We start from the raw sequence: 16732 nt of genomic DNA on the forward strand, positions 1-16732 counted from the left end.
ACTAGAAAAAAATACTAAAAACTTACTTGTAAAGCAAAGGAAATCTCTTCTTATCCAATATCTTCAGTGAAAAATACAATTTTTTAAAGCTTTCCTTTTTTAAAGATTTTATTTACTTATTTGACAGACAGAGATCACAAGCAGGCAGAGAGGCAGGCAGAGAGAGAGGAAGGGAAGCAGGTTCCCCGCTGAGCAGAGAGCCTGATGTGGGTCTCGATCCCAGGACCCTGAGATCACGATCCAAGCCAAAGGCAGAGGCTTTAACCCACTGAGCCACCCAGACACCCCAAAAAATACATTTTTAAAATATATTTAGTGTAATGAGTGTTGAGAACACAAGAAAGTATAATACATGGTCCCTATCAAATAAACTTAAAATCATAAGCCCACTGCAAAGATTAACTAATTCCAACAACCCATCAGAGCTCCATTAGAAGATAAAGGTATTTCCTCCTTTCAATTAATCTATTAACCAAAATATAATTATATAAATGTGATACAGTATGATCTGGGTTTTTTGGAAGAGTTGAAATTTAGGAAATTCAAAAGATAAAGCAAAGAAAAATGAGTAATATAATCTCTTATGTTCCCTTAAGAATAAAAATTAATACTATTTAAAGTTTGTTTCTATTTTTAAATAAAATATATATTTTTAAGTAAAATATATATACATACATGTTTAGCTTAAGTTCCCTTGAATTTAATTCTAGCTGTATGACTATATACTGATAATATACCTATATTATCTACCTGTAATATATACCAATATACCTATAATATAACTATATTATTATACGATAATAAATACCTGTAAGTATTTATAGTGAGTCACCAAACTAGAGTTTTATTAAGGAACCCCAACACATTACAAATATCTTCTCCTAGTCTGTCTTTATTTATTGTATAAAATGGTTGAGGATGTATCAGTGGGACAGGGTAAAAAAAAAAAACAACAAAAAAAACACATACACACACTCACATAAAAACTTGAAGTTTTTGTTGCCTAACACTAATGGTCCATTTGGAAGAAACCCTACAAGTACAATTTTCTTTTTAATGTTAAAATGTGTTGTTTATGGGGTGGGCGGCTGGGTGGCTCAGTAGATTAAGCCTCTGTCTTCAGCTCAGGTCATGATCTCAGGGTCCTGGGATCCAGCCTCGCATCAGGTTCTCTGCTCAGCAGGGAGCCTGTTTCCCCTCTCTATCTCTGCCTACCCCTCTGCCTACTTGTGGTCTCTGTCAAATAAATGAATAAAATCTTTTAAAAAAATGTGGTGTCTAATAATTTAATTAAAATGTAGATCAAAGCAAAAAAAAACTCATTTATTATGGTACCATTCTCATTCAGAAGATTTAAGTGTTTATGTATTAAAATATAACTTTCAGGGCACCTGGGTAGCTCAGTCAGTTGAGCATCTGACTCTTGATTTCGACTCAGGTCATGATTCTCTCTCCCTGACCCTCCCCCACCACACCCATGTGCACACACACTCTCTCTAAAATAACAAATAAAATCTTCTAAATATATATATATTTATATACCATAAATCTTTTAAATATATTTAAACATCTAAATATATATTATATATATATATAAAACTATCTTTTTTTAATGATGATCACAAAAAGAGTCTCTGATATTTTCTTCTTAGATGTTTATTTTTCATATTTAACTATCTGATTCACTAGGAATAAATTTTGTGTATAGTATAAGTTAGAGCCATCAAAGCCACACTGTGTATGGCCAGTATCTATACCTTCCCTATAGCAACATTCAGAAATGGATCACTGGCCCTAAGTCAATCAGGATAATCTCATCTTGTCTGTCAGTGTGACTTATTTCAGGGTTTGAATGTAACCATCAGTTACGGGTGATTCCCCTGACTACTAGAAAATCCTTCAAAGGAGTGAAACTCACAACTTTGGTTCAACAGATAAAAGAAGAGAGTCTTCCTCTGCCACAGCCATAAATAAATTATCTGACCCTACTTACCAGTTTTTCTGCTGCTAACTACTTTATGACCATAAAGGAAGCCAATTAGAGGAAAGGGGACATGGAGAAGATAAAAGCTGAATAGTATATTAAATACAAAAACAATGGGGCGCCTGGGTGGCTCAATGGGTTAAAGCCTCTGCCCTCAGCTCGGGTCATGATCCCTGGGTCCTGGGATGGAGGCCCACATCAGACTCTGCTCAGCAGGGAGCCTGCTTCTCCCCTCTCTCTCTCTCTCTGCCTGCCTCTCTGTCTACCTGTGATCTCTGTCTGTCAAATAAATAAATAAAATCTTTAAAAAAAACAAAAACACTATCAGAGCGCAGATCAAACAATAACCCTAGTGTTTGAACTATATGAAGTAGGAGTTACCTTTGGTTTGGTTAGGCTCTTCTTGCTCCCAAAACCACTTTGCATTATAAGCTGGTATTTCCACTGTAAATCCTACTCAATCATGGATGTATTTATTTTTTAACATGTTGACAGAATTGATAAGCTATTTTACTTAGAATTTTCACAAATGATAATTTGAAATAACTATAGTCAAACTGAGTAAAAAGGAACATCATATGAAAGACAATGTCCATTATACCATTCCTAATGCCCAAGAATTTATTCAATTGTTCAGTAAGTATTCATTGAGTGACTACTATGCACCAAGTACTAGGAATAAAATAAAGACCCAGACATAGACCCTGTTCTCAAATAACACTGACATGCATTTAACATGTAGGAAAAAAAAAAAGAACCAAAGTTGGGGGGCACCTGGGTGGCTCAGTGGGTTGAGCCTCTGCCTTCAGCTCAGGTCATGATCCTGGGGTCCTAGGATTGAGCCCCACATCGGGCTCTCTGCTCAGCAGAGGGCCTGCTTCTCCCTCTCTATCTGCCTGCCTCTCTGCCTACTTCTGCCTACTTGTGATTTTTCTCTCTGTCAAAAAAACCAGTAAGAAATCTTTAAAAAAAAAAAAAAAAAAAAGGAAGCAGAGTGGGAACTCTTGACCAGAACCAAAAACCTGATCTTAGAAAGCAAAACTAACAGGATTTTAAAATTTTCTTCTTAAAATTTTCATGTTCACTTTATCCCATTTATCTTAAGGTGTTTAAGAGTTCAATATAGTACCTGTATTTGATGGATCCAAAATTAACTGGAGAGATGGCTTATTTGTTTGGCTGGCTGAAATATCTCCAAATGAATGCTCTGAAATCTCAGTGGAACTTTGACAATCAACAAGAAGACTGCTTTGCCCTTTCTCAGAATCTCTCAAAATCTCTTCCATGGCTTTTTCCAATTGCTCATCACCATTAGAAATTATCTATAGGCAAATCGAGACAATTCTGTTTCAATCATATTATAGTTCTGGGGCTTAATGAAAATATTTTATTTCCAGAAGAAATTAAAACAAGTTAAATTTTAAATTTAAATATAAGTTACTGAATACAAAGAATTTATACAGTTGTACCTAACTATATCTGATCTAAGATCTAATTTACAAAGATTTTTCTTTCCTTTTCTTTTTTTCCATACAAACACATTCTAAGTACCAGGTAACATTAAATTTATGTGTTTTAAAGAAAAAAACAGGTAAATTTAAATAAAGTATCTACTCTCTTATTTAAAAGGTCATATTTCTCGTTATCATAGAATAAACATATTTATGATTTCTTTACAAAGTTTGCTTGCTTGCTGCCAAGAGGAATATTGTTAATTTCCTCACATTTAAGTTGACTCATTCTTCTCTTAAAAGCAGGTGAGATGCAAGGCCTAATAAATGTCATAAACACATTAATATTAAAATATAAATATTTAAATTTAAAGTCATTTAAATACAAATATACTTAAATTTAAATAAAACCACTGATTGTTTTAATGTATTTATAAAGCTATATATCCTCAACATAGCATAAATGGGTATTTAATAATATAATTTTTATACAATTTTATTAAATTGATATATATTTTTGAGTCCATAGTACTAAATAAAAATCATAAACAACATGTAGCACTTCCGACTAGTTTCTCCATTCCTGTTTCTAGATGGTGGTTATACAATTCTCATGCATGTACACCTGGGTCTGATTCTTTTTCTTTGAGTTAGTAAGACAACAAAAATGAAAAAGGATCATTTTTGTTTATATAAAAATTCAACTGCTAAAAATATGACATATGCTTAAAAAAATATTCAGACAAACCAACTGTTAAATCACATACTAGAATGTTACCAGCTGATTTAAAACACAAAAACCACAATATTGTTTCTAAAGTAAAAATAAAACATAACTTTCATATAATTAACTTATAAAAGTCAGCAATAAGAAACACAAAAATATCCAGATAATGGTTAAATCTTATGTAAATTTAAGTCTAATTCCCCAATTATCCTTTTCTATTTTCCTTTCTATTCCTTCTTTCTAAAATTCTGAAGTAAAACATAGCCAAAAGCAAAAAACTTCAAAAACACACAAACCAAATATCAGCCTCTGCATAAATCAAATACTGATGCTATTCAAGGTCAGCATTTGAGAAAAACCTTTGTATTTTACACACCTCTTAAGATCAGTCTCACCTCATTAAGAAAAAAACAGAGATTTAAAATATCATTTGTAGAGAAAGAAAGAAAGAGAAATACCTTCAGTTCGGGTTTTTCATCCTCTTTTGTAGAAGTATCATCTGCATGCTGAGGAACCAAAACAAATTCTTCACTGTTCAGCGTGGCCACAGAATCCGATGACCCACTAACCTTTTGCAATGCAGCTCTGACCTCCATTTCAATTCTACAAACTTCTCTTTCCACATCCACCTGATCAAAACTACAGGGATTTAAAAAAAAAAAAAAAACTATTAATGAAAACATGGACTAATAAGTCCCTGATCAATACTCAGCCTTTAAAAGTGGTTCATGTGAAAAAGAATTCTGCTGGCTAGATAATTATCTCAAAACTAGAGAGGCTACCTTCTTGGACTAGGCCACATAATGGAAATGTACTCTCTTCACCCTGAGTTTCTTGACTAAAAGAACCATATTGTTCCCTGAAAAACAACAAAAACCCTCCCACATCACAACTAAACAGATTTACTACTGTTTGACTCTGTTTCTCCTAGAAATATTATTTTTGTTTTTAATAATACAAGAAATAAGTATGACACTAGAAACCAAATTCACACACAAATATTCACTGAAATTACTTTGTAATTAAATCTAAATGTTTCCAAAAACTTATCTCCTTAAGACCAAGTACTGTACCTTAAAATACCTTGTGTCACTAAAGTCGATTGATTACTAAAGAATTCAACACCCTAAACCATGTATCTTTTCTTTTCCAGACACCCTGTCACTTATCAGCACAAGAAGGGGAGAAAAGGCTAAGACTCTCATGTCACATTCATGTGGTAAACAGTATTTTAGCCATTCTGTTTTTTGGATCAATCTGCCACCACAGAAACTCAACATTGTCTATCACTTCCAGAAGTTCAAATATTCACACAACTAATTTTAATTGAACGTGTGTATTACATAACAGACGTAGTACTCAGCACTGGGGCTATATGAGTTAGTAAGGCAGACAAGGTGCCTGCACCGCTGGAGCTCATATCTAGTAAGAAAACAAGCAAGTAAGCAAATAAGGCAATTCTAAATCACTCTAAAGGCTTTGGAGAAGATACAACAGGTTATTGTGACAAAGAATAGCTATAAAAAGTATACGGACAACTTTAAGTAAGGCGGTAGGAAAGGACTCGGGGAAATATTTGAGCTGAAATGTAAAAGACAAGAACCATATGTTAAACAACTTGCTCAGTGACCAAAAGGGAAATATGATAGAGGGGTAAGACAAGTAAACTGGGGCTAAATAACACATGACTCTAAGTCTGCTAACACACGCCTTAAAATTACCCACAGAATTGTTCTTGTTCTCATTCCAATTAGGTTACTGTGTTCTTTACCTCATATAAATAGGGCTGCATTACCTCATTTTGCCTTTAGGTGACACTAACACCATTACTCTTAGCCAAAAGAAAGCTTTACTCTCAGCTTTAAAAAAATTAATTACTTCCACCTTCATCAAAACTCACAATTTCCAATAATATCAAAACAAAGAATAATTACTTATTCTAGGATAGCATAATTAGCTAGTCATCATTTAATTGTTAGCCATGTGAATACTCTTCCTTTTAAATTTTAAATCCTTCAAGTCCTCTAAAGGTTTTTTGTTCTTTTGGTTTTTTTTTTTGTTTTTTTGCATGTAATGTTTCTGAAAATGCAATATGTAATAGAGGCTATGTCTCTACCCTTCCAAGCAGTCTCATGAACCCTTGATTGCCAAGATGCTACATAGTCCAGGTGTTCCTTCTGTGGCCAATCCTTCAAGCCCAAGCGGACACTCCTAGACTTAACATCTAAATGTTGGAAATTCCCCAAGTCCTGAGACTTCTCCTGATTCCTTGCCACACACCCCCACTAAGTAGTATCTCTCACTGCCATATATTTAAATACCATCTATTTTCTAGCAATCTCCAAATTTCTATTCCAACGCAAATGTCCTCTAAATTCCGTATTTGGAATCCAACTTTCCACTTTATATTTCCATTAGGAATTCTTATCAGTATCTTAAATGTGACCCAAATGGAATTCTTAACACCTCCTCTAAACTTGTTCCTCATTCAATTTCCCTTTCTAGTAAATAATACCACTTTCTAACAAAATGCTCAAACAAGAAATCTGGATATCCTTCTATCAGCTCTACTTCTTCATTCTTCACATCAGCAAGTCATGTTAGCTCCACATCCAAAACAAATCCCTCTATCCCATTTCTTCATGGCCATTTTTACCAAACTAATCCAGGCAATGTTCTCATCTACTAAAAAAGTCTCCTAACCCATCTACTACCTCTAGTCCTCTCCTCTCCTAACCTACTCTTCACAGAGATGCCAAAGAAATCTTATGGAAAAGAAGTTATATTACATTAAAACTCCATTCTAAAATCTCTTCACTAAAATTCTAATAAAATCCAAACTACTTGCCAGGACTTACAAAACCCAACACATCTCTGCCCCTGTCACTTTACCATTAACAGATCTTTAATTACAGAAAGTTGCTCCCCACTTTAGGGTCTTAGCACTTCCCTCCTACGTTCATATGGCTGAATCTAACAGGTAGAAGCTTTCATTCATCCATCCAACTCATATTTATGAGTCTCTACTATATGCTAGAAACTACAATGGGAACTGGAGACTAAATGATAAATGAAACCAGTGCAGTCCCAATCTTCCTAGAGCTAACATTCTTAGAGAAGAGAGAAATAACACACACAAAAAAAAACATAAATCAGGATCCCATACTGGAATATATACTATAAAAGGTAATAAGAAGGTAGGAGGCAAAATGGATTCAGTTGCCATTTGGGCTTAATGAGTAAGGCATAGAAAGAACGGGGGTGGGGGGGTGGCCTTCAAGTACAAGAAACAGCAAATACAAAAAGCCCAGGTATGAGAAAAGGCTTATGAGAAAGGAGGCCTTGATAGCTAGGTCAAAGTGAACATGGGTGAGAGCAGTAAAAGAGGAGAAATGTTAAGAAAGGCAGGGAAGCCTGAGGCCACCCCTGATGCTAAAGCTATCTAAATAAACCCCCACCCTAATTTCAACTCTTTTGTTTATCTGGGAATATCAAGTGCCTAATATAGTAGACCTAGTACATTCACTAAATGTGTTAAACAAATTGTTGTTAAAAGCACCAATCAGGCTAAAGTTTTTACAAATAACAAATGTAGAACCAGGATTCAAACCAGTATTCTGAATTCAAAGTACATGCTCTGAGCCACTACATTATACCATGTCTTGAAGTTTCCTCACCTATTCCTAGACACTCAGGGCTGGTATCTGTCACTATGCACACAGAACTTTCTCCCTGTCTCTCGTCCCTCCTCCAAAAGTTATCTGTCTTCTCCACAAGCCATTTTTCTTAGAGAAGTGATAAACAGTTAACCTTGCCCTTAACTCTAAATCACCATGTTAATGAATACTAATAGTTGCTCAATTCAAATAAGATGTCCATTTTTAAGAGATTTTATGTAGCCTAAGAGAATGTTAGATATTCTGCCAGGCTAACAAAAAGCTATCAGTTTACCAAACTGTGACCTCTTCAAAACACAACAAATTTCTCATTCTACTCAGAATTAAGACAGCTCTCATTACTAACATCAAACCATGCCTCTAAGGCCTTAGGGATACTTTTAGAAGTTTGCCTAATGCTACCTTACTGGGTTGAACATTTCTTTTAACTTCAATGCAAATGCTTACTAAATTTGCACACAAACACAAAATCTGAGAATACAAAGCCAACACTTTAAAATATTTCAACAGGCAGGTAATAATTTTTTTTTTAAAGATTTTATTTGTCACTGGGGCGCCTGGGTAGCTCAGTGGGTTAAGCCGCTGCCTTCAGCTCAGTTCATGATCTCAGGGTCCTGGGATTGAGTCCCGTATCGGGCTCTCTGCTCAGCAGGGAGCCTGCTTCTCTCTCTCTCTCTCTCTCTCTCTCTCTCTCTGCCTGTCTCTCTGCCTACTTGTGATTTCTCTCTGTCAAATAAATAAATAAAATCTTAAAAAAAAAAAAAAAAGATTTTATTTCTCAGAAAGAGTGCACGTGCACCCGCACAAGCAAGAGGAACAGCAAGCAGACATAGAAGCACACTCCCCACCAAGCAAGGAACCTGATTCGGGACTTTATCCCAGACCCTGGGATCATGACCTGAGCCAACGGCAGATATTTAACCTACTAAACCACCCAGGCATCCCGAAGTAATATTTAAATGGGGAAAGAACAGTCTTTAACAAATCATGCTAGGTAATCAGATATTTACATGCAAAAGAATGGAATTGAACCCTTACCTCACACCATACACAAAACTTAATTCAAAATGGACCATAGACCTAAATGTAAGAGCTAAAACTATAAAACTCTTAGAAGAAAACAGGTGTAAACTTTCATGCCCTTCGGTTAAGCAATGATTTCTGAAATGACACCAAAAGCACAATGGCCAAAGAACAAAATAGGTAAACTGAACTATATTGAAATTTTAAATGTTTATGGCAAAAATGATATTATGAGTAAAGTAAAATAAAACTATAGGATGAGAAAATACTTAACAAATCATATATCCGAAAAAAGTCTTGTACCCACATAGTATAAGTAACTCTTACAACTCAATAATAAAAAGACAAATAATCCCAACTTCTAGTTTCAGCTAAAAGGCTTGGAAGTCATCACTCCCTCCCTTACAACAAAAAAAGTTAGAACAAACTAAGTATCAGTAGCTTTGATCCATCAGAAAACTGAGTTCATAAGACAGACTGCCATGGAGAGACAGACAATCCAGAGAGAGATAGCAAGTCAGATCTCTTTACCTGAAGCAGAAGCTGCTGGAGCCATAAACTGGTAGGAACACTTAAATGGTAATTTTGACAAACTGCTAGAAGCTAAGTGAGGAATTTGGGTGTAGGATGGGAGAGTGGTTAAAGAAGGGTAACTTGAAATGTTGTGTATATTAAATTGAGCTTAATAATAACAAATTTCTAACATTCAAAAAAAAAGAGAAAGTTGAAACAGCTATACTGATTTTTAAAAAAGCAGACTTCAGAACTAGGAAGATTACTGCAGAGAAAGAGGAGCTTTGTATATTGATAAAGGGATCAATTCTCCAAGAGGATATAACAATCCCAAACAAGTAACCACTTAACAGTGTCAATATCTATAAGGCAAAAACTTATAAAAATGAAAGGAGAAGGGCGCCTGGCTGGTTCAGCTGGTACAGCATGTGACTCCTCATCTTGGGGTTGTGAGTCCAAGCCTAATGTTGGCTGTAGAGATTACTTGAAAGTAAAAAAATAATAATAATAAATTTTTTTAAAGGGATTACTTTAAAAATATATATGTTGGTTTTTTTAAAAGGAGAAACAGACAATGCCATATTATGGTTGGAGACTTCAACATCCCTCTGTGAAAGAGATCTTGACCTGTGATAGATCAAGCAGGCAGAATATTTGTGAGGATATAAATACCTGCATAGCACCACCAGCCAATATCATCCAACTGACATTTATAGAACATTCCATCTAACAACAGGAGAATACATTTTCTTCTTAAGCTCACAAGGAACATTCACCAAACCATATTCTGGGCCATAAAACATAACTTGACAAGTGTGAAAAAATAAAAATCATATAAATATGTTCTCAACCACAATGTAAATTAAACTAGAAATCAGTAACAGAAGGAGAGCTGGAGAATTCCCATGTTTTGGAAATTAAACAATACACTTCTAAATGAACATTAATCAAAGAAGATGACCCAAGAGAAATTTAAAAATATTTTGAACTAAATGAAAATACAACTTGCCAAAAATTGTGGGATGCAGTGAAAAGCAGTACTTAGAAACTTGTTGAACTGAATGCGTATACTAGAAAAGAAAAAATACCTAAAATATTTGTAGGCTTCATTAGGAACCTTAGGAAACCAGAAAAAGAAGAACAAATGATGAGAAATAATAAAAAATGTAACAAATCAATGAAATTGAAACGGGAAAATACAGATAAATCAAAAAACAAACACCAAAAGATCAATAAAACTGATAAACTTCTAGCCAAGCTAAACAAGAAAAGAGAAGACACAAATTACTAATATAAAAAAATGAAAGATGGGTCATAACTACCAATCCTCTGGACATTGAAAGGGTAATAGAGGAATACTGCAACAATTCTAGGCCCATAGATTTGGTGACTTAGATAATCTGGACCAAATTCCTTGGAGGATACAAAATTTAAAAATTGCCCAAAAAAAGTACCAAATTTCACACTAGGAAAATCAGATATCCTGAATAGCCCTATAATTTTCAAAAAACTTAACAATAATTAATAACCTTCCAAAAAAGAAAGCATCACACACAGATGGCTTCACCAGTGAATTCTCCGAACATTTAAAGAATAATATCAACTCTCTACAATCACTTCCAGAAAATAAAAGAGGAAACACTTTGCAATTCATTCTATGAGGTCAGCATTACCTTAAGACCAAAACTAGATTACAAGAATAAAGACAAAATATTATAAAATTTTATTCAACAACATAAAAAAGGATTATACTTGAGGTCTACAAGACTAACAACATTCAAAAATTAATCAATGCAATAAATGCAATAAATCATTATCAATAAGCTACAGAAAAATCCTAATCGTGTCACTGACACAGAAAGCGCACTTGACAAAATTCAGCACTTAGTCATAAAATAAAAATAAAAACTCTCAGCAAACTAGCAATTAATGGAACTTCCTCAACTTAACAGTATCTACAAAAGGGGTACCTGGGTGGTTCAGTCAGTTAAGCATCCCACTCTTGAACTCAGCTTAGGTATCAATCTCAGAGTCATGAGTTCAAGTCCCACACTGGGCTAGCGTGGAGCCTACATTTAAACAAACAACAACAAAAAAACCCAAGTATCTACAAAAAACCTATACTTAATTATAAGACTGGACACATTCCCCTTAAGACTCAGAACAACACAAGGATGCCTTTACTCACCACTCTGATTCAAAGTCATAAGAAATAAGGGAGAGGAGAGAAAAGATGGTGAAATAGGGGACCTGTGTTTCATCTGGTCCCTTGAATTCAGCTATTTATCTATCAAATCATTCTGAACTCCTATGAATTCAACCTGAGATCAAAGAAAAGAATTCCTGCAATTCTACAAATAAAAATGCAACTACATAGCACCTGGGTGGCTCAGTGAGTTGGACGTCTGCCTTCAGCTCAGGTCATGATCCCAGGGTCCTGGGACAGAACCCGGCATCAGACTCCCTGATTGGTGGGAAGTCTGCTTCTCCCTATCCCACTACCACTACATGTGCTTGCTCTTTCTCTGTCAAATGACTAAATAAAATCTTTAAAAAAAAAAAAAAGAAGAAAGAAAGAAAGAAAGAAAGAAAGAAAGAAAGAAAGAAAGAAAGAAAGAAAGAAAAAGAAAAGCAATCAGTCTGCAAGGTAAGGGGTGTGGAGCAGTGCCTGGGTGGCTCAGTCAGTTAAGCCTCTGCCTTTGGCTCAGGTCATGATCCCAGTACCCTAGGATGGAGCCCCAGATCAGGCTCCCTGCTCAGCAGAGAGCCTGCTTCTCCCTCTGCCCCTCCCCCTACTTGTGCTCATTCTAACTTAAACATCTTTTAAAAAAAAAAAAAAAAAGGAGGAGGTACAGAGACAGGAATCTAAGGGGATTTATCTGGCGATAAACTTGGCGGGGAGGGAAGCCTACATAAGCCAGCTACCGGAAAGTGTAACAGCAGCAGAGAGCAAAAACTGGAACTTTTAGGGATGCCTGGGTGGCTCAGTTGGTTAAGCGGCTGCCTTCGGCTCAGGTCATGATCCCAGTGTCCTGGGATCGAGTCCCACATCAGGCTCCTTGCTTGGCGGGGAGTCTGCTTCTCCCTCTGCCTCTGCCTGCCACTCTGTCTGCCTGTGCTCGCTCGCTCTCTCTCTCTCTCCCCCTCTCTGACAAATAAATAAATAAAATCTAAAAAAAAAAAAAAAACATGGAACTTTTAGAAGTCTGCTCCTGTGAGGGACATCCCTGCCTGGAAGGTGCTCAGGTGGTGAAGCAGGGGCAGAATTCTAACTGGGACAGTGTGGTCTCAGGAGTCCCAGGATCACAAAAAGAACAGGGCACCTGAGTCTAGCAGATTTCTCCAGCAGGGGACGCCACCTACAATTATTAAGCCCCAGAGAGGCCTCTCAGCTAGGCGTTGCCATAAACTAGGAACCCCCGCATGATCGCTCTCCAAGTCAAACCACAATCACTGGGAGACCCTGCTCCTTCCCCCAGCGAGAGCAGCCAGGGCACACAATCAGGCAACCACTCCCCAAAGAGGGGACACTGTGAGACAACCACCCCCCCGCCAGGACTGGTACAGATATGCACTGAAGGAGTTTGCAGAGTTTGGCACACACAAAAGAGACTGACTGCATTTCTCTGAGGATACACTGAAGAGCAGGAGCCCCAGTCATTCAGCTCCAAGGCTGGAGATCCAGATGCCGCCATTTAAATTTTTTTTTCATCCTCTGGAGCAGCAAGAAAAACCTTCAGGGAACAAAAGCCACATGCAGCAACCCAAAGCAGCTTACACTGAGTCAGTCCCCCTTCCCCACAAAGAGTACTGCAACTCCACCCTGTCAAAGATACCTGAGAATCAATAAAATAAGCCCCTCCCCCAGCATGAACATAAGTTGAATAGGAAGTTTATGAATCACTCAGAACTGAAAAACTCCTGTACTAGGGAAAAAAATCAATTGGATATGAGGGTTTTTTCTCCTGAGTCCTTAGTCTTTCATCTTAATTTTTTTCACTTTTTTTTCCTTTTCAAATGGTTTCTCATTTTATCAATTGTTTTTAAGTCTTTAATTTTCATTTTCACATTTACATTTTATAGATATATTTTTCACTTCTGGTCTCCTTTCACTGTATTCAACTTTATTTAGGCATATATATGCATATATATATATACATATATATATTCTTCTTTCTTTACAATTTGGGATTTAGTGTCTTCTAACAAACAGACCAAAATACACCCAGGATCAAATGATCACACTGTTCTATCCACCTGTGAGATTATATTCTTTTTTCCCTTTCTTTTTTGGTTTCTGAAAACTTCGGATTTGTCTAGTGTGTATTTCACCAGGGTCATGGTTGATATTTATGATTTTCTTCTCTCGTTCATCTATTCTTCTCTAGACGAAATGACTAGAAGGAGAAATTCACAGCAAAAGAAGAACCAGAGGTAATAGTCTCTACCACACATCTAATCAATATGGATATAAGTAAAATATCAGAAACTAAATTAAGAATAACAGTTATAAAGCCACTAGCTGGGCTTGAAAAAAAGCATAAAAGACAGTAGAGAATCTCTTAGTACAGAAATAAAATCTGATCAGGCCAAAATTTAAAATTATTTAACTGAGATGCAGTCTAAAATGAATGCTCTAACAGCTAGGATAGAGGCAGAAGAGACTCAGTGACACAGAAGACAAAATGATGAAAAGGAAGGAAGCTGAGGAAAAGAGAAAAACAACTAATGGACGCATGAGGAGAAGGAAGCTTTGAGAAAGCAGCATTACCATAAAGCCAAGCAATGTTAAAATTACTGGTGTCCCAGAGGAAGAAGAAAGAGGGACAGAAGTTATATTTGAGCAAATCATAGCTGAGAACTTCCCTAATTTGGGAAAGCAATCAGGCATTCAAGTCCCAGAGGTACAAAGAACCCCCTCAAATTCAACAAAAAATAGATAAACACCCCAACATGTAATTGTGAAGCTTGCAAATTTCAGAGATAAAGAGAAAATCCTGAAAGCAGGTCAAGAAAAGGGGTTCTTAAATCTACAAGGGTAGGAATATTAGAATGGCAGTAGACATATCCACAGAGACCTGGCAGGCCAGAAAGGCCTGGCATGATATATTCAGGGTTCTAAATGAGAAAAATTGTACAGCCAAGAATATTTTATCCACCTAGCCTGTCATTAAGAATGGAAGAAGAGATAAAGAGCTTCTAGGACAAACAGAAACTGAAAGAATTTGTGATCACTAAGCCAGCCCTGCAAGAAATATTAAAGGGAATCCTATAAGTGAAGACAGAGCCCAAAAGTAACAGAGACCAGAAAGAAACAGAGACAATCTACAGAAATAGGGACTTTGCAGGTAATACAATAGCACTAAATTTATATCTTTCATTACTTTATATCTTTCATTACAATCAAAAGACATGGGGTATAAGATTGGATTAAAAAAGCAGGACCCATCCATGTGCTATCTACAAGAAACTCAGTTTAGACCCAAAGGCAAGTCCAGATTGAAAGCGAGGAGATGGAGAACCACTTAACACACTAATGAGAATCAAAATAAAGCTGTGAGGGGGGTGAAGGGCGGGTGCGCGCCTGGGTGGCTCAGTGGGTTAAGCCTTTGCCTTCCGTTCTGGTCATGATCTCAGGTTCCTGGGGTCGAGTCCCACATTGGGCTCTCTACTCAGCAGGGAGCCTGCTTCACCCTCCCTTTCTGTCTGCTTCTCTGCCTACTTGTGATCTCTCTCTCTCTCTCTGTCAAATAAATAAAGTCCTTTAAAAACAAACAAACAAACAAACCTGGCATAGCAATCCCTATATCAGACAAATTATATTTTAAACCAAAAACTGTAGTAAGGGATAAAGAAGAGTACTGTATCATTCTTAAAGATTCTATCCAACATTAAGATCTAACAATTATAAGTATTTATGCTGCTAACTTGGGAGCAGCCAATTATATATAAACCAATTAATAACAAAATTAAAGAAACATACTGATAATAATACAATATAAATAGGGGACTTTAACACCCCACTCACAGCAATGGACAGATCACATAAGCATAAGATCAACAAGGAAACAATGGCTTTGAATGACACAGTGGACTAGATGGATTTCACGTATATATATAGGTCATTCCATCCCAAAGCAACAGAATACACTTTCTTCTCAAATGCACATGGAACATTCTCCAGAACAGACCACATACTGGGTCACAAATCAGGTTTCAATCAGTACCAAAAGACTGGGATGATTCTCTGCATGTTTTCAGAACACAATGCTTTGTAACTAGAACTCAATCACAAGAGGAAATTTGGAAGGAACTCAAATACTCGGAGGCTAAAAAGCATCCTACTAAAGAATGAATGGGTCAGCCAGGAAATTAAAGAATTTTATTTTTTTAATTCATGGAAACGAATGAAAATGAAAACACATATGTTCAAAACCTTTGGAATGCAGCAAAGGCAGTCCTAAGAGGGAAGTATATAGAAATACAAGCCTTTCTCAAAAAACTAGAAAAGTCTCAAATATACAAGCTAATCTTACACCTAAAGGAGCTGAAGAAAGAACAGCAAATAAAGCCTAAATCAAGGAGAAGAGAAATAATAAAGATTAGAGCAGAAATCAATGAAACAGAAACCAAAAGAATAGTAAAACAGATCAATGAAACTAGAAGCTGGTTCCTTGAAAGAAATAATAAGATCGATAAACCCCTAGACAGAATTATCCAAAAGAGAAAGGACCCAAATTAATAACATCATGAATAATGAGGAGACATCATGAACACCACCAAGGTAATAAAAATAATTTTAAAAACATACTATGAGCAACCATATGTCAACAAATAAGGCAATCTGGAAGAAATGGATGCATTCCTAGAAACTTATAAACTACCAAAACTTAAACAGGTAGAAACAAAAAACCTGAACAGATCCATAACCAACAAGGAAACTGAAACAGTAATCAAAAACCTCCCAAAATAGTCCAGGGCCACATGGCTTCCCAGGGGAATTCCACCAAACATTTGAAGGAGAACTAATACCTATCTAGTCTTCTGAAGCTGTTTCAAAAAATTGAAATGGGGGTGCCTGGGTGGCTCAGTCAGTTAAGCATCTGCCTTTGGCTCAGGTCATGATCCTGGAGTTCCCAGATGGAGCCCTGCATGAGGCTCCCTGTTCAGTGGGGAGTCTACTTCTCCCTCTGCCCCTCACCCTGCTCATGCTCTCACATGTGCTCTCTCTCTCAAATAAATAAATAAAACCTTTTAAAAAATGAAATGGAAGAAAAACTTCTATAAACTCATTCTATGAGACCAGCATTACCTTAATCCCCAAAGACCCCACCAAAAAGGAGAATTACAGACCAAT

At 36.3% G+C, this 16732-nt stretch overlaps 1 protein-coding gene across 4 annotated transcripts in view; it reads right to left on the reverse strand.

Moving 5' to 3' along the window:
• The window catches only part of RABGAP1L (RAB GTPase activating protein 1 like), a 765821-nt gene that overhangs the window by 678715 nt on the left and 70374 nt on the right, over positions 1-16732 (reverse strand). For all 4 annotated transcript variants that reach the window (XM_082704397.1, XM_082704401.1, XM_082704402.1 and 1 more), the window contains exons 2-3: positions 4621-4801; positions 3114-3306 (exon numbers count right to left, since the gene is read on the reverse strand). In XM_082704397.1, coding sequence (XP_082560523.1) covers positions 3114-3306; positions 4621-4758 — 331 coding nt within the window. In that variant the 5' untranslated portion in view covers positions 4759-4801. The remainder of the gene's footprint in view (positions 1-3113; positions 3307-4620; positions 4802-16732) is intronic.

This window comes from Mustela nivalis (assembly GCF_964662115.1).
Source record: "Mustela nivalis genome assembly, chromosome: 16".
Lineage (NCBI taxonomy): Eukaryota > Metazoa > Chordata > Mammalia > Carnivora > Mustelidae > Mustela > Mustela nivalis.